This window comes from Macaca mulatta, chromosome 20 (genome assembly GCF_049350105.2).
Source record: "Macaca mulatta isolate MMU2019108-1 chromosome 20, T2T-MMU8v2.0, whole genome shotgun sequence".
In the NCBI taxonomy this organism is placed as follows: domain Eukaryota; kingdom Metazoa; phylum Chordata; class Mammalia; order Primates; family Cercopithecidae; genus Macaca; species Macaca mulatta.
Window position 1 is genome coordinate 19,786,757 of NC_133425.1, and position 18,668 is coordinate 19,805,424.

General features: G+C 44.3%; 1 protein-coding gene and 1 long non-coding RNA gene across 9 annotated transcripts in view; one reads left to right on the forward strand and one right to left on the reverse strand.

Annotated features, from left to right (window-relative positions):
* IQCK (IQ motif containing K) overlaps nucleotides 1–18,668 on the forward strand; it is a 140,069-nt gene that overhangs the window by 40,758 nt on the left and 80,643 nt on the right. For 6 of the 7 annotated variants that reach the window (XR_013410823.1, NM_001193745.3, XM_015125656.3 and 3 more), the window contains 2 exon segments: nucleotides 4,572–4,624; nucleotides 4,759–4,836. Coding sequence is in view for 6 of the 7 variants with exons in the window: in NM_001193745.3 (NP_001180674.1) it covers nucleotides 4,572–4,624; nucleotides 4,759–4,836 (131 nt within the window). In the remaining variant the exon portion in view is untranslated. 7 annotated transcript variants of the gene reach the window in all.
* On the reverse strand, nucleotides 1,569–18,444 carry LOC144338085 (uncharacterized). Of its 2 annotated transcripts, XR_013411895.1 has the most exons (6): nucleotides 17,952–18,444; nucleotides 13,709–13,817; nucleotides 4,016–4,077; nucleotides 3,532–3,813; nucleotides 2,656–2,815; nucleotides 1,569–2,362 (listed from the first exon to the last, which is right to left on the reverse strand). It is a non-coding gene; the product is annotated as an uncharacterized LOC144338085 (long non-coding RNA). The 2 variants fall into 2 exon arrangements; XR_013411894.1 differs by lacking the exons at nucleotides 2,656–2,815; nucleotides 3,532–3,813 and having other exon boundaries at nucleotides 4,016–4,109; nucleotides 17,952–18,139.

Consider the following 18,668-nt stretch of genomic DNA (forward strand, 5'->3'; position numbering starts at 1 on the left):
CAATTAAGCACTAGGAAAAAAAAAAAAAAAAAAAGATGTGTGGCCTGTCCTCACAGAGCTTATGATTCAGTAGGGAAGATAGACATGGCAGACCCGTGTTATAGTCTCAGGTGCTATGACAGAGACGCACACGGAAAACTGGAGTAGAGCCCTCCCTAAACTTAAGAGGGTGAGACTGGGCAAAGTGGTCCATGTCTATAATCCTAGCGCTTTGGAAGGCTGAGATAGGAGGATCACTTGAGCCCAAGAGACTGAGACCAGCTTGGGCAACACAGTGAGACCTCATCTTTCCAAAAAGTTTTAAAAATATATTAGCCAGGTGTGGTGGTGCATGCCTTTCGTTCCAACTACTCAAGAGGCTGAGGCATGAGGCAGGAGGATCTCTTGAGCCCAGGAGTTTGAGACCAGCCTGGGCAACAGAGTGAGACCCTGTCTCTACAAAAAGTTTTAAAAGTATATTAGCCAGTGTGGTGGCATATGGCTCTAGTCCCAACTACTCAAGAGGCCGAGGCAAAAGGATTGCTTGAGCCCAGGAGTCTGAGGCTGGAGAGAGATCATGCCACTATACTCCAGCCTGGGTGACAGAGAGAGACTCTGTCTCTGTCTCTAAAATTAAAAAAAAAAACATATAATTTTTTTTTTTTTTTTTTTTTTTTTGAGATGGAGTCTCGCTCTGTCGCCCAGGCTGGAGTGCAGTGGCCAGATCTCAGTTCACTGCAAGCTCCGCCTCCCGGGTTCCCACCATTCTCCTGCCTCAGCCTCCCGAGTAGCTGGGACCACAGGCGCCGCCACCTCGCCCGGCTAATTTTTTGTGTTTTTAGTAGAGACGGGGTTTCGCCGTGTTAGCCAGGATGGTCTCGATCTCCTGACCTTGTGATCCGCCCGTCTCGGCCTCCCAAAGTGCTGGGATTACAGGCTTGAGCCACCGCGCCCGGCCAAAAACATATAATTTTTTAAAAAGACAGTGAGAATGCTCAGAAAGGCTTCCTGGAGGCATCATGAAGGATAAATGGTGGTTAACTGACTGGAGAAGACAGTAATAGTGCTTAAAAGTCTCTGTGTTTCAAATAATAAACAACCTAATGCAAACTGGCTTAAGTGCAAAAGAGAATATTGATTCTTGTACCTGAAAGGTCCAGGGAATTTTGGCTTCAGTCATAGCTAGACCCAGGATCTAGTAGAGTATCATCAAGGATCTGCCACTGTTTGTCTACCCAACAGCATCTCCCTTCTTCATTGTTAATAGAGCCCCAAATTTGTTCATTCTCAGTGGAACTGCTTTGTCTTTCAGGAGTGGCTGGGTTTAACTCATTACATCTGCGACAATCGTGTTTCCAATACAGTCGTGTTCTGAGGTCTTGGGAGTTATACTTCAATATACTAATTTTGGGGTGATACAATTCAACCCTAAACACTCAGCCTTTCCCTTCTCCATTTCTCTCATCTCCTGCTGGTATCTCCCATTGACTGGACCGATCTGGAGGGTATGTTATAGGAAAGGGGTCCTGATCCAGACCCCAAGAGAGTTCTTGGATCTTGTGCAAGAAAAAATTCAGGGCCAGTCCATAAAGTGAAAGCAAGTTTATTAGGAAAGTATAGGAATAAAAGAATGGCTACTCCATAGATAGAGCAGCTCCTAGGGCTGCTGGTTGCCCATTTTTATGGTTATTTCTTGAGTGTGTGCTAAGCAAGGGGTGGATTATTCATGCCTCCCCTGTTTAGATGATATAGGTAACTTCCTGACATTGCCATGGCATTTGTAAACTGTCATGGCCCTAGTGGGAGTGTAGCAGTGAGGATGCCCAGAGGTCACTCTTGTCACCATGTTGGTTTTGGTGGGTTTTGACCGGCTTCTTTACTGCAACTGTTTCATCAGCAGGGTCTTTATGACCCGTATCTTGTGCCGACCTCCTATCTCATCCTGTGACTTGGAATGCCTTAACCATCTGGGAATGCAGCCCAGTAGGTCTCAGCCTCATTTTACCCAGCTCCTATTCAAGATGGAGTTGCTCTGGTTCACGTGCCTCTGACATTTCCAATAAGGTCACATTCCGAAGGGGTTATACTTCACCATATGAATTTTGGGGTGATACAATTCAGCCCCTAATACTCTGTCTTTCCCTCCTCCATCTCTCTGATCTCCTGCTGGTACCTCCCATAGGATGGACCCATCTGGAGGGTATGGGAGCCTGGTTGATGTGAACCATGAAAAGCAGCTTCCTGAGGCACAGAGCAGGGTAGAGAGGGTGGATCTGGAGATGCAAAAAGGATATCCAGGACACTCTGTAGCATCTTTCTTCTTGGGAAGGATCTCTCCACATGGCAGCCAACACCTCTAGACTGACTTGGTTCTTAGCTCCTGCTATTTTTAAAAGAAGACACAGAGATTTTGTCACCCAATTTCCATAACAATTCTCTAAAAGAAGTTGACTGGTATTCTTTGGGTTCCAAGAAGAAACTTGAAATGGAAATAGAAGACAGGATATCTGGTGCTCCACCCCATTGCAGGCTCAGCTTATCTTCTCCCCTTTACTCTGGGATGTCTTTTCCCTTGTGGCTTACTAGGTATCTATCCCTTAGGGGCTGCATTCAGCTGCCTGTATTGAACATTCAAGAACAGTGGCAATAAAACGAATGAAGTTTATTTCTCCTTACACATTTAGATGTCCAGAGTAGGGCAGGCCCAAGCTGGTACTGTGGCTTAAGGAAGACGCAGGCTCTTTCTATCCCCTGCTTCACCATCCTTAGCACGTGGCTTTGGGCCTCATGGCTAAAAGGGGCTGCTCCACTTGCAGCCCCACATCTGTGTTCCAGCCTGAAGAAGTGATATGAAACTTCAAGGAGGAAGGGGCAGCAGAAATCAGGAAAGCAGAATTTTCTCAGAGGTCCCTAGAATACATCTGTTTCTATCTCGTCGGGCAGAACTGTATGACATAGCTGTCCCTTGCTACATGGGAGCCTGGGAAATGTAGATCTTTGGCTGAGCTGACTGCCATTTGGAAGCAATCATGTTCCTGTTAATAAGGCTGAAGTGGAGAGTGGACCTTGGGTGGAGAGCTAGCAGGGTCAGCCACACCGCTGGTGGCACCTGTGTGCGGGGTGTCTCATGAAGGTGGCACTCAGACCCAAAGGACTGCTGTTCAGAGGACTTGAGTGAATCTGGGGTAAAGCAATATTTACAATTACTCATAAAAGAGAAGCATAGTCTAAATTTAAATAACAAAATCCTCCAATTCCAAAAGTATGTAATAAACCCCAATATGAGCACTGTCTTTTATTAGTACCTAATGTCAGAAAATGTGCTTATTGAAAGAGGACTAAAGAAATGTCTTTAGAATTCTTTGCCCAAGTTACTGTTTCTTGATGTTCTTATAAATCTCATAAAGGATTCATGCATATTTCATCTAACACAAGCAATCAATTAACCTCCTTTCCTTTTTCCTACTCAGACATGTGGGCAAAGTAAGAATATACAGTTGACTCCTAAACAATACAGATGCCAAACCCCCATGCAGTAAAAAATCCACTTACAACTTTGGCCGGGCACAGTGGCTTACACCTGTAATCCCAGCACTTTGGGAGGCCAAGGCAGGGCAGACTGCTTGAGCTCAGGAGTTCGAGACCAGCCTGGGCAACATGATGAAACCCCATCTCTACAAAAAATACAAAAATTAGCCAGGTGTGGTGGTGTGTGCCTGTAGTCCCAGGTACTGAGGAGGCTGAGGTGGGAGGGTCACTTGAGCTCGGGAGGCAGAAGTTGCAGTGAACTGAGATCACGCCACTGCACTCTAGCCTGGGTGACAGAATGAGGCCCTGTCACAAAAAGAAAGAAAGAAAATCCACATAAAACTTTTGACTCCCTCAAAACTTAACTACTAATAGCCTACTGTTGACTGGAAGCCTTACCAGTAGCACAAATTTTGTATGTTATATGTATTATATACTATATTCTTATAAGTAAGGTAGCAAAAGAAAATTTATTAAGAAAATTATAAAAAAGAGAAAATATACTTACCAGTCATTAAGTGGAAGTGGATCGTCACAAAGGTCTTCTTCCTCATCTTCAGGTTTAGTAGGCTGAGAAGGAGGAAGAGGAAGGATTGGTCCTGCTGTCTCAGGGGTGGCAGAGGTGGAAGGGGAGGCAGGAGAGGCAGGCACACTTGGTGTTAAGTTTTTTGTTATTTTGACACATAGTCTCACCCTGTTGCCCAGGCTGGAGTGCAGTGGCAAAGTCTCGGTTCATTGCAACCTCTACCTCCCAGGTTCAAGCAATTCTCCTGCCTCAGCCTCCTGAGTAGCTAGGACTACAGGCGCCCGCCACCATGCCTGGCTAATTTTTGTATTTTTAGTAGACACAGGGTTTCACTGTGTTGGCCAGGCTGGTCTCGAACTCCTGACCTCAAGTGATCCACCCACCTCGGCCTCCCAAAGTCCTGGGATTACAGGCATGAGCCACCACACCGGCCGGTGTTAAGGTTTATTGAAAAGTGTCATGTATAAGTAGACCTGTGCAGTTCAAATCCATGTTGTTTAAGGGTGAGCTGTAATTTAATGATCTCTTCTCTCTTTAGAGGAAAAGAACCAAATTCATTGCCTGTGATTTTCTGACCGAGTGGTTATACAAGTAAGTTGTTCATGTCTGACGATTCAGTGATCCTAAGAATTCAGTCGTGTTAATTTGCAAGCAGAATAGCAACAACTGACTTGAATTCTTGCTTATTGTTTTCTTGTCAATCAAACATATGGCATCGTGACCAGCCAAAATCCAAAGAGGGCAGGGGAGCCATTCACAGAATTTTTCTCCATTCCATTTGTGGAGGAGTGGCTAAAGCAACAGTAAGTATGACACAAGGCTTTGAATAATTTATTCCTAATTTAATATTGCATTAATAATAGTTTTCTTCAATCTAAGAGAACAAACTGATGTGATCCATCCAGGACTTTGGGCCAGTCATACTTCTGACAATCTTGTCTCTAGTTATTCTTAGCCTAGGCTAACCTTATCCTAATCATGCCAGTAATTTCATTCAAGAAGCACTCCAGGAAACCAAAAAAAAAAAAAAAAAATTCTTATCCTAAGTAATTTATCCCTTCATTCCCTTCATTTTTTTCTCTCTCTCTGACTGTCATTATGTCTCAGGAAATATGACTAAGCTTTTCTAAATACTTAGAAAATACTAAAAGAGCTTAAATAGTAAGTTACCTGCATCGATTCTCCATTTACAGTATAATAAAGAACATGACAGATAAAATTAAAACTCTTCGACCATTCTAATATGGGTTTCCTCCCCACATTGAAGTAATCAGTTCAGACGACAGTGCAACCTTCCAGACCTCTTATTTAGCTATATAAAATCAGTTTATGCTGCTCTATCTATGGAGTAGCCATTCTTTTATTCCTTTAATTTTTTAATAAACTTCCTTTCACCGGGCACTGTAGCTCACGCCGGTAATTCCAGCACTCTGGGAGGCTGAGGCAGGTGGATCATGAGGTCAGGAGATCGAGATCATCTTGGCTCACACGGTGAAACCCTGTCTCTACTAAAAATACAAAAAAATTAGCCAGGAGTGGTGGCAGGCACCTGTAGTTCCAGCTAGTTGGGAGGCTGAGGCAGGAGAATGGTGTGAACCTGGGAGGCAGAACTGGCAGTGAGCCGAGACGGTGCCATTGCACTCCAGCCTGGGTGACAGAGTGAGATTCCATCTCAAAAAAAAAAAAAAAAATTGGTTTATATCTAATCAGGCATGGTGACTTATGCCTGTAATCCCAACACTTTGGGAGGCCGAGTCAGGTGGATCACTTGAGATCAGGAGCTCAAGACCAGCCTGGCCCACAGGGCAAAACCCCATCTCTACTAAAAATACAAAAATTAGCTGGGCATGGTGGCACGTGCCTGTAATCCCAGCTACTTGGGAGGCTGAGGCAGGAGAATCGCTTGAACCTGGGTGGTAGAGGTTGCAGTGAGCCAAGATCACACCACTGCACTCCAGCCTAGGGGACAGAGTGAGATTCTGTCTCAAAGAAGAGTTTAGATTCTCAGTTCTCAGTTGTCACATATTTTACTTAAATCTGCCCTCTTTGAGAATGCCAAGATGAACAGACCTTTGGCTGACTTTTGCAATTTTGAGAATTTAAAAAACCCCAGATATTAACCAGTTTTTTTTTTTAATCTAAGATTACACATTGAAAGGAGAGAGACATCGGAAAACCTTGTTTCTTATTTAGCTTTTAAACCTGTGCCTGATTTTATCCGCTATGAAATGTATAGCCCAAAATTTATTGATTTACATATATTTTTCTAAGACAAGTTTGAGTATCATTCTCTGAGTTGCTGCTTTGCCTTGAAGATAAAACATTTTTCCATTTGTAATAACCAATGAAAAATAATCTTAAAAATAAGAGAACTTCTCTAATAAGAATCCTCTTAGATTATTGATCCAAATATCTTAATTTTAAATGGCACTGATGTCCACAGGATGCTCATGTAAATACACCGTAAAGAAGCAGTAGCAGTCATTTCAGCTGCACTCCACAGGAACAGAAACACAAGAGCTCTTGCTTTAACTGGCATTTGTATTCTCTACATCCATTACCTTTCAAAGAGATGCCCAGATGCATGATAAAAATTAAAGTGATATTAATCTATTTGATGCAATGAATATCTATTGAACACCTACCCAGTTCAACTGAACAGAGCTTGGTGCTGTGGAAAAAACAGAGATGAATAAAGTATGGCCCTGGCCCTTGGGGTGAGGGAGACGTGTTTACGACTTGCTGTACTTTCTGTAGTGAGTGTTGTAATACAAATGTTAACAAAGCATTAAAGGGAAGTGGGGAAGCATGAGACCATCCACGTGCCCTTCCTGGTGGGCCTGGAGCCAGCCCAGCTGGGGCAGCGGCCAAGCTGGTTAGTGCCCAGATTTGGTCCAAGGCAGGAACTCAAATGCTGCATTCTTCTTGTCTCAAGTAGGAATAGTCAGAGAAGCAAGTAAAAACCAAAATTCTTAAGGAGAACAAGGTAGGAGCCGGGAAATATCCAATCCAGGTTGGCTCAACCTTGGCACTATTGTCATTTAGGACTGGATAATTCTTTGCTGTAAGGAGCTATGACCTGTGCATTGTAGGATGTTTTGCAGCATCTCTGGCCTCCACCCACTAGATGCCAGTAGCACCCTCCTACCAGTTGTGACAATCAAGACTATCTCCAGACACTACTGTATGTCCCCAACGGGAATGAGGGAAAATTGCCTCTGGTTGAGAACCTCTGATTTAGTCCAGTAGTTTCAGAACTTTAAACCAGCACTTTGGGAGGCCGAGGTGGGCAGATTACTTGGGGTCACGAGTTCGAGACCAGCCTGGCCAATGCAGTAAAACCCCATCTCCACTAAAAATACAAAAATTAGCCAAGTATCGTGGTGCGTGCCTGTAATCTCAGCTACTTGGGAGGCTGAGGCAGGAGAATTGCTTGAATCCAGGAGGCAGAGGTTGCAGTGAGCCAAGATGGTGAAACAGGAAAAGTTACCTTGTCCCTCTCGCAGGGCATGCAACGGGGATGTGGCTTGCTTCTTCAGTGCCCTGCTGCTCAAACCTCTAGGGGAGCATACAGATAGGCAGGTTGTGGGGCTCCCACCCAATGGCGGTGTCTATAGGTGAATTTATAGCTGAAGCCCCAGTGGGCATATGTTACCGGGTGCTCTCTTAGTTTGCCATCTGTAGGCGATTTGTGTTAACCAGTTCAATTCACCCTCTACCTTGTTGCAAGGACAGAGGAATTTCTGTATCCCAGGTTCTTGCCTTTGTGTACCGAAGGAATCAGATCACACGTGGGCTTGGAGAATGAGTGCAAAGTTTTATTGAGTGGAAGTAGCTCTCAGCCAATGGAGGAGCCAGAAGGGCTCCATGGTTTTTCCCATGGAGTTGGGCTGCTGGGCGGCTACAGCTCTCCTCCGACTAACTGCCCTGGCCAAACTCAGTCTCATCCTGCCAGGTGCCTGTGCCTGTCCCTGTGCTCTTCTGCCAGCGTGCTCCTCTCAACATCCTCTCGATGAGCAGCTGCTTGTGTCTTTTTACACTGATGTGTTTCTGTCCACGTTTGGCTGCCTGTGTGTCTGCCTGCTAGGGTCTCGGGCTTTTATATGCCCAGGATGGGGGTGCGTGGCAAGCCAGGGTGGTCTTGGGAAATGCAACATTTGGGCGGGAAATGCAACATTTGGGCGGGAAATGCCCGTTCTCATCTAGGTCCCTGGGGGTGGAGCCCTAGCCAAGGACCACGCCCTCCTCTATGCAGCACTTCCCCTACCACCTTCTGTATTATTTAAAGGGACCACGATCTTCCCTTCCCAGCACTCCTGTATCAATGGTACCACTGCACTCCAGCCTGGGTGACAGAGCAAGATTCTGTCTCAATAAACAAATAAATAAAATAAAATCACCCAGGGAACTTTGGAAAAATATTGGTACCTAACTTCACCCAGATTGATCAAATCATAATCTTCAGGTATAGCCTGGGCGTTGTTTTTTTGCTTTTTTTTTTTTTTTTTTTTTTAAGCTTCCTAGGTGATTCTAATATATAGCCAGGATTAAGAGCTTATCCATCCATAGGATAGAAAAAGTGCTGCATCCAGGAACTAATGAATAGTATAATTGAGTCATTTCTTCACTAAGTGCTTTGATACTTGCCATCTCATTTAATCTTCACAACAACACTAGGATGTAGGTACTAAAGCTGAGAGCCCACAGCTGGGAAGTCAACCATGAAGTGAGACGGGACTTGGGCAAATAAGGTGATTATACGAGTATTATGGATGGACATTTTGAGTATGGCTTAATGATACAGATTGGATGAAGATTACTTTTGAGGGGGAGACTCTGTCAAGGCTTTTTAAAGGAAGTGAAATATAAACTACAGTATAGTTTAGGCAGAATTAGGAGCCTGAGCTTTTGGGATAGATAAACCAGTATTCAAATCTCCACCACTGGCTGGGTGCAGTGGCTGATGCCTGTAATCTCAGCACTTTGGGAGGCTGAGGCAGGCAGATCACCTGAAGTCAAGAGTTTGAGGCTAGCCTGGCCAACATGGCAAAACCCTGTCTCTACTGAAAATACAAAAATTAGCTGGGCATGGTGGTATGCGTCTGTAATCCTAGCTACTCAGAAACTGAGGCAGGAGAATCGCTTGAACCGGGAGGCAGAGGTTGCAGTGAGCTGAGATTGCACCACTGCATTCCAGCCTGGGTGACAGAGTGAGACTCTTTCTTAAAAAACAAAAAAATAAAAAAACAAAACAAAACAAATCACCACTTACTGATCCTATGATCTTGGGCAAGTGTTTATCTATTACTGTGTAACAAATTGCCCCAAAACTTAGTGACTTAAAGTCACAGATATTATCCTATAGTTTCTCTGGGTCAGGAATTTGGTAGCAGCTTAGCTGGGTGGTTGTGGTTCAGAGTTTCCCATGAGGTTGTAGTCAAGATGTCACAGGGGGTGCAGTCATCTGAAGGCCCAACTGGGGCTGGAGGTTCTGCTTTTAAGATGGTGCACAAATATGGTGCTGGTCGTTGTTTGGAGGCCTTAAATTTTCCCCATCTGGGTCTTTCCATGAGCTGCTTGAGTATCCTCATGACATGGTGACTGACCTCCTTCAGAGTGAAAGATTTGGGCACAAGAAGGAAGCATGGTACCTTTCATGACCTAGTCTTGGAAGTCACATACCTCCACATTCTATTAGAAGCAGGTCACCAAGTGCCACATTCGAGGTTTAATAATTAAGCTCCACCTTAGGGAGGGAGGAGTATCAAAGAATGTGTGGACATATTTATTTTAAAAGTATCACAGCATGTCTGTCTCTAGGCCTCCAGTTCCTTATTGGTAGATGTGGTAGTTGTGAAGATGTGGTGAAATGATACAGCTACAAATGGGATCGTGAACAAGCCCAACTTATAGTAACATGTGGCTTACTAAATGGTGAATAGTGGCTTATTGCCGTAGGTGAACATTGTGACCTTCCAGACCAAAGACCCAAAGATGGGAGAAGAGACAATATTTGGTCCAGTCACAGGAAACCAGCATTGCTAGCTCCTGGAGTGTGTGAGGACATAGGGATGAGATAGAAGCTATGGCTAGAAGGCAGTTAGGAGGTGGATTATCGTTTTCAGTAAAAGAAAGAAGTTTGGGCATTATTCCATAAGCAGGAGATCATTCAAAAGGCTTTTGAGCAGAGGTAAAATAGGATTAGGCTGTTTTGGAAAGATAATTCCTGAGACAGTGCAGAAGACATCTGAGATTGGGGAGAGCCTGGAGTTTGGGCTACTAGTTCCAAGACTGTCTTTACAGCCGTAAGGTATTGAGTTAGGGCCATGTTAGTGGAAAAGGGGGGACATGGGATGAGTAGAATGGATGGATGACACAGGATAAATTTAGGGGTAAAGAAGGGGTGTGCCTGAAACGGTGAGATTTGCTCCTGGGTATGTGGGCGGCCCATAATGGAAGCCAAGAGACCCAGCCAAAAGAGCAAGTGCAAGGGTAAAATAACAATTCCTGTCTGGGGCACATTTAGATTGAGGTGCTTTTAGGATATCCATCCCAGAAACATTGGCCTAAAGCTTAGAAGTAGGATATGAAGAGAAATGGTTTGGGAATCAAGAGCCCCACATTGAATGTGTGGATTAAGTCAAGATGGACAAGGGCCGAACTGAGGGGTAGCCCAGAGTTGGTTCCAGAAGTTCAATGAATGGCACATACTCTAAGTCATGTGTTTGGCAGTGTAACGATGACTTATCTTGAAGCTGTGTTTGCAAAGCAAGCCATTGTTTCACCTTAGAGTCTATGTTGATTTTAAATGACTGACAGGGAGAAATAGGGGTGTGTTTATTTTCTATTGCTGCTGTTACAAATAACCCCAGAACTGGTAGCTTTAAAACAACACAAATGTATTACTATACCATTCAGGAGATCCAAGGCTTGACTTGGATTTCACTGGGGTAAAATCAACGTGTTGGCAGAGCCTAAGTCTTTTCTGGAGTTTCTAGGGGAAAATGTTTCCCTGCCTTTTCAAGCTTCTAGAAACTGTCTGCATTCCTTGGCTAGTGGCCCCTGCATTCCTCTTCAAAGCCAACAATGTTGCATCTCTCTGACCCTCTTTCTTAGTCATATCTCTCTGACTCTTTCTTTTTTGGGGGGCGGGGGGGACAGGGTCTAACTCTGTCACCCAGGCTGGAGTGCAGTTGTGAAATCTTGGCTCACTGCAACCTCTGTCTCCCAGGTTCAAGTGATTCTCCTGTCTCACCCTCCCAAGTAGCTGGGATTACAGGCATATGCCACCATACCCGACTAATTTTTGTATTTTTAGTAGAGACAGGGTCTCATCATGTTGGCCAGGCTGAACTCAAACTCCTGACCTCAAGTGATCCACCTGCCTCAGCCTCGTAAAGTGCTGGGATTATAGGTGTGAGCCATCTTGCCTGGCCTCTCTGACTCTCTTTTGCCTCCATCTTCTACTTTTAAGGACTCCTGTGATTACATTAGCTTACCTAGATAATTCAGGATAACCTTCCCATTGCAAAATCCTTGACTTAATCACATCTGCAAAGTTTCTTTTGCCATTGTCAGGTAACATATTCACAGGTTCTGGGAATTTTTTGGGAGGGATGAGAGGGTGACAAGGTCTCCCTCTGTTGCCCAGGCTGAACTGCAGTGGCACAATCACAGTTCACTGCAGCCTTGACTTCCTGGACTCAAGCCATCCTCCCACCTCAGCTTCTTGAGTAGCTGCGGCTACAGGTGCGTGCCATAGCACCCAGCTAATTTTTGTATTTTTGGTAGAAACAGTGTTTTGGCATGTTGCCCAGGTGGGTCTCAAACTCCTGAGCTCAAGCAATCTGCCTGCCTTGGCCTCCCAAAGTGCTGGGATTGTAGTTTTAAGCCACCATGCCCAACCAGTTGCTGGGAATTTTGATGTAGACATCTTTAGGACCCAAATTCTGCCTACCACAAAGGATAATGGAGAATGTGGAAAAATTTAAAGTCCCTTTCTCTTAGAGATCACCTACATGTTGCTGAAGATCGCTTACATTTTAAAATACTATTCCAGGTTTTGTATAATAAAAATGGTACATGCTGAGTGAAAAAATTCAAACAAAGCAGAAAAATCAAAAGAAAAAGGCACAGATCACCCAAGAGCCAGCCTCCCAGATATAACCATTGTTGACATTTTGGTGAACTTTTCAGATACTTTTCTATGTATCTCCATATGTATACAGATATTTTAAAAATGTGTAAGTATTCCTCTGAGACCAGAGCTAAGAGTGAGAGAGACGTTGAGGTGGAGAAAGAAACACCGAGGAAGTTCATGGTGGGTGCTGTCACTCACGTTCACATTCATGTAGGTGTGAAGGCATCTGTTGAGAGGGAGGCAGAGGTTTATGGAGGAGGGGAGGGGGTTGCAACAGCTGCTGTGGTGAAACCGACAGGGAATCAATGAGGGATAAATAGGGATGGACCAGCTGATGGCCTGAATTTGTGGTGCATATAAACAGCCTGCTTATGTGATTGTCTCCAGCAACCCTCCACAGCTCTGGAAAGGGGGTGGAGAACAGATGGTTGGTAAAATCAGGGTTGAAGACTGGCAAAGCTGATCTAGTAAAAGGTCTAGACTGGGCCCAGGGGATCGTAGGTACAAGTGAAAGCATTGTTTCCTTTTTCAAGAATGTCTTACATTTTTAAATCATAAATTACCATATTTTCTGAATTATGTTAATGCTTTAGCAACCAATTTTTGAAAGAAATCCTACATTAGGTGTTCACATTGAAAGTAAGAAACATACCAAACTCAGAAACACTAAGATGAGGGTAGTGAGGTCCATCTTAGAATCAAGACAATTTGTTTTTAAAGATTCTAATGTGTGGATCTTAATTGGATCCCAATTCAAAGAAACGATATAAAAAATTGGAGACAGCTGAAAATTTGAACACTTAATAGTTGATGAAATAAAAAATTGTTATTTAACATATGATGATGAGAATACTGATTTCATAGTCATGATTAAAAAGTTATTACTTTTTAGAGAAATATGCCAAAATATTTATATATGAAATTACATATTCTATGGACAGCGGTGAGGGAGGGAAGCTACCATTAACTGACATGAAGAACAGTATAATTGAAGCTGGTTGATGGAGACATGGATTCATTTTAATTTTTTCTGTCTACTTTTGTATAGCTTTTAAAATTTCTTTTTTTTTTTGAGACGGAGTCTCGCTCTGTCGCCCAAGCTGGAGTGCAGTGGCGCGATCCTGGCTCACTGCAAGCTCCGCCTCCTGGGTTCACGCCATTCTCCTGCCCCAGCCTCCCGAGTAGCTGGGACTGCAGGCGCCCGCCACTGCGCCCGGCTCATTTTTTGTATTTTTAGTAGAGACGGGGTTTCACCGTGGTCTCGATCTCCTGACCTTGTGATCCACCCGCCTCGGCCTCCCAAAGTGCTGGGATTACAGGCGTGAGCCACCGCGCCCGGCCGCTTTTAAAATTTCTATAACAAAAATTTTTAAAAATGAGATTAGGGCCAGGTGCAGTGGCTCATGCCTCCTAGCACTTTGAGAGCTGAGGCAGAAGAATTGCTTGAGCCCAGGAGTTTGGACCAGCCTGGGAAACATAGTGAGACCCCATCTCTATAAAAAAATCAAACATCAGCTGATCATGATGGTGCTCACCTGTGGTCCCAGCTACTCAGGAGGCTGAGGTGGGAGGATCTCTTGAGCCCCAGAGGTTTAGGATGCAGTGAGCTGTGGTTGTGCCGCTCAATCCAGCATGGGTGAGATACTGTCTCAAAAAAAAAATAATTAAAAACACATTAAAATGAGATTGTTCAAAGCTCCTTATGAGCACTTGATAGTGTAGGAGATGTGCCCTGGGCGGGGAGGTATCTACTGGAGGGCAGTGAACCAGGAGGGCTGGGGGCCATTCCCTACTGGAGGTGGCTGGAGTGACGGACAATGGAGGTCTGAGTTTTCCTATGATCATGCTGAGAAACTCAAATGGCATTGAGGGAAAATGGCCCAGGGGGAAGGGGAGATGGCAGGTGCAGCCCAACTGACAAGTGTTGTGGTGCTGAGAAGGTCTCGGTCACCCCTCCAGAGACCTGGCTCTGAATGTGCACAATTTCCCAACCAATTCTCTTATGTTAGTCTCAGGTAAATCCAACCCCCCCACCAAATCTACACCCATTTTCCCCAGAAACAATGAGAAGGAGGATTAACATGATCAGAGTCTTGAGTTTGTTCTAAAGAACAAGTCTCCAATAATCTCAGAGTTCCTGGGGAACAAGGACATGGCTTTCTATGTCAAGGGTCAGCACACTTTTCTGTAGAGGATAGTAAGTCTTTTGGGCTTTGCAAGCCACAGACGGTCTTTCAGTTACTCAGCTCCCTAGTTGTGTCATGAAAGCAGCCATAGATGTACCATATGTGAATGAATGGGTGTGGCTGTGTTCCAATAACACTTTATTCACAAAAACAGGTGGTGGGCCAGATTTGGCCCATGAGCTACGGTTTGTTGATCCCCTGTTTCAGGTGGACACCAATAACCTTCCCAAACCATGGTCTCATGTAAAAGCAAAAAAAAAAAAAAAACCAACATAATTAGAAGTAAATAATAGGTGGGAAAGATGGAAGGAGAGAAAAGTTTATGATTGCATCAGGAATTCAGGAACTTGATATGTGACAGTCTTCAGTGATGAACCATTCTAAGATGTGACCTTTCTGTTGGGTGGCTGACCCGGAGGGAAGGTAGCGGTCATTGGAAACATGTGGACCCAAAGTCATGGTGTTGCAGGCATTATCAGCATAGATAATGAAGTAGCTGAGAACACTAGGGGGAGACAGCTGAAGAAGATGGCTGTGAGTCAAATCCCACAGTTGCCAAAGGAAGTGTAGGAATGTTCTGGAAGTCAAAGAAGTGGCAGTGTAGTGTGGTCGTTAGGAGCTTGGAAGCACTAGAATCACACCCCTGCATTCTAAACCCAGCTCCACCACTTCCAACTGTATGACTTTGGGCAAAGATGACTTAATGCTTCCAGCCTCAGTTTTTCCATCTGAAAAATGGCCTTTCATCTGAACAAAGTTCCCCACCTAAGAGGAATCCTAGTGCCAACTATTATAATATTTTATTATTGGTACTTATACCAAGCAGGTATGTTCCAGCTAAAGGGAAATATTTGTATTATTTGTTCATTTATTGAGCTAACACCTTTTTTTTTTTTTTTTTTTTTTTTTTTTTTTTTCTTTTTGAGACAGGGTCTTACTGTCTGAAAAAAAAGACAGGGTCTTACTCTGTTGTTCGGGCTGGAGTGCAGTGATGTGATCTTGGCTCACTGCAAATTCTGCCTCCTGGACTCAAGCTATCCTCCTGCCCCACCCTCCCAAGTAGCTGGGACTACAGGTGTGCACCACCATGCCTGGCCAATTTTTGTAGATTTCACCACATTGCCCAGACTGGTCTCGAACTCCTGAGCTCAAGTAATCCGCTCACCTTGGCCTTCCAAAGTGCTGGGATTACAGGCATGAGCCACTGCGCCCAGCCAGCTAATAATTATTGAATGCTTAAATATGCTCTAAAATTGTGGAGCAGGCATATTCATAAGTTAGCTGGCTACCATTTATGAAACATCTACTATGTGCCGTGGAAACATGACACATGGAAACAGACACACATGGTTCCTGTTTTCATGGACAGACATACTGTGTATAGTTGAATTGAAGTGTATGTGTACTTCATTTATGCCAATTCATTGATATGCTCTTGGGAAGAAGAGAGAAAGACAGAGAGGGGCAGAAAGGCAAAGGGATAAGAATTTTTAAGACCAGGCATGGTGTCTTACCCCTGTAATCCCAGAACTTTGGGAGGCCAAGGCAGGTGGATCACGAGGTCAGGAGTTCGAGACCAATCTGGCCAACATAGTGAAACCCCATCTCTACTAAAGATACAAAACATTAGCCAGGCGTGGTGGCACGTGCCTGTAACCCCAGTTACTCGGGAGGCTGAGAGAGGAGAATCACTTGAACCTGGGAGGCAGAGGTTGCAGTCAGCTGAGATTACGCTACTGTACTCCAGCCTAGGCGACAGGGTGAAACTCTGTATCAAAATCCCAGCACTTTGGGAGGCCGAGACGGGTGGATCACGAGGTCAGGAGATCGAGACCATCCTGGCTAACCCGGTGAAACCCCGTCTCTACTAAAAAATACAAAAAAATAGCTGGGCGAGATGGCGCGCGCCTGTAGTCCCAGCTACTCGGGAGGCTGAGGCAGGAGAATGGCGTGAACCCAGGAGGCGGAGCTTGCAGTGAGCTGAGATCCGGCCACTGCACTCCAGCCTGGGAGACAGCGAGACTCCGTCTCAAAAAAAAAAAAAAAAAAAAAAAAAAAAAAAAAAAATTTTAAATGCAAGCAATTCTTGCCATTGTACTCTAGAGGTGATGTACAAAATAGGACACATGACTCAGCTCTTTCCTCAGTTGTTTTCAATTTTGTATACCCCTCATAACATAAGCAGCTCATAAGGCAACTACTTCCTTCTGTCTGTCTGTCCGTGTATTTATGTATTTGCTTACCTACCTACCAAACATTTACTTAGTGTTTACTTGGGTATTATTCTGGGCACTTTACAAATATTACCTAATTTAACTTACATCACAACCCTACAAAGTAGAAAATCATAGTATCCGCGTTGTATTAGGCTAGGCTAGGCTAGATTGCAGTTATAAACAATACCAAAATACCAGTGGCTTAACGCAATAACAGCTTATTTCTTGCTCACAAAAAGATTGTTGTAAGTTGGACCGTCCTCTTACTTCTGAGGTCACTGACGCAAAGGAAGAAAAGAATGTAGGAGGTCCCTCAGCTCTTAACCTTCTTAGTCTAGAAGGTTCTTAACCTTCTCACCTCTCTTTACAGAGTATGGCTTCAAACCAATTGCAGGGGAGGCAGGGATACATAAAGGAACATGTGGATATTTGGTGAACACTAGCTGTTCTGGGCACAGGCTTCTTTTTTCCCCTTTTTTTTTAGACTGAGTCTACTTCTGTTATCCAGAATAGAGTGCAGTGGCACGATCTAGGCTCACTGCAATCTCTGCCTCCCCATTTCAAGTGATTCTCCTGCCTCAGCCTCCCAAGTAGCTGGGGCTATAGGCACCCACCACCATGCCCAACTAATTTTTGTATTTTTAGTAGAGATGGGGTTCCACTATGTTAGCCAGACTGGTCTCAAACCCCTGACCTCAGGTGATCCACCTGCCTCGGCCTCCCAAAGTGCTGGGATTACAGGCATAAGCCACTGCATCTGGCCCACAGGCATATTTCTAAGAAAGAACTGAGGCAGAGAGAAATTAAGTCTTTGCCCAGGATCTCAAGCCAGTGCATAGCGTAGGCAGGATTTGAACATAGGCAACCTAGCTGCAGAGTCTACGCACTGTTAAGAGCATGGCTAATTACTCTGCTCTACTGCCCCTTCTGTCACCTGGTCCTTAAAGTGATCAGTAATGAGACAGGGAGAAACCTGGCTGTATGAGACAGATTGAAAGATGCCATGTCCCGTGCACGGTGGCCATGCCTAGAATCCCAGCACTTTGGGAGGCCAAGATGGGCAGATCACCTGAGATCAAGAGTTTGAGACCATCCTGGCCAATATGACGAAACTCCGTCTCTACTAAAAATACAAAAAAAAAAATTATCCAGGCATTGTGGTGCACGCCTGTGATATGCCAGCTACTCAAGAGGCTGAGGCAGGAGAATCGCTGGAACCTGAGAAGCAGAGGTTGCAGTGAGCCGAGATGGTGCCACTGCACTCCAGCCTGGGTGATACAGCGAGACTCCATCTCAAAAACAAATACACAGACAAAGAAAAAAATGATCAGCCACATACTCTAATTGAAGTGTGATGAGGGTGTTTTTGTCCTTACCTTTCAACAGGGGTGGATGATGTCATATCTCCCGTTGGCTTCAGTCCTGTTTATGAATCCAGCACCATCCTCTTTTGTAGTATATAGTCGTGACTCAACCAGCAAATCAGAGGCAATGAAATTATTTGCTAGCACATTAAGAAGAGAAAAAGTTTAAATTTCTATTTTGGCCAAAAAGAATGGCCCTGAGAATCGGTCAGATTCATTTGCAAAAATAAATAACTAAATAAGCAAAAGTGCTCCACTGCCTTTCTGGTGTCATGTCCCAGAAGGGAAGGCTCATGAAAGACATCATTAAAACTGAGACCTTCAATGAAACAAAGATTGTGTTTTTGAAAAGAAAAGGTTGCTTTGGGTGAAATGTCTTTTCAGCTAAGTTTTATCCTTGAATAAAAAAAAAAAAGGTGGTGGGGGTGCAGGGAACCCATGATATGTTCATGTTGATGAAAGGTATCTTGTGACCAAAAGCGGAGGTGAAAACAAAAGTGTCACCGTGTCATTTGAGGACAAGCTCCAGCCGTATGATGATCTATTTGTGCTGAGGCTGATAGTGGAACTGAAAATGCTCCTGCCTTCAGAGTGGCACAAGAAACTGCATTTCATACTAAAGATTATAATTAAATGGTGGCACGGCGGAAAATTTGCTGTTGTGCCCTCTTGATAGAAAAAAAAAATCCTTTTATTTTGTCTTACAGAAGAGTAGATTTCTGTGTCAGT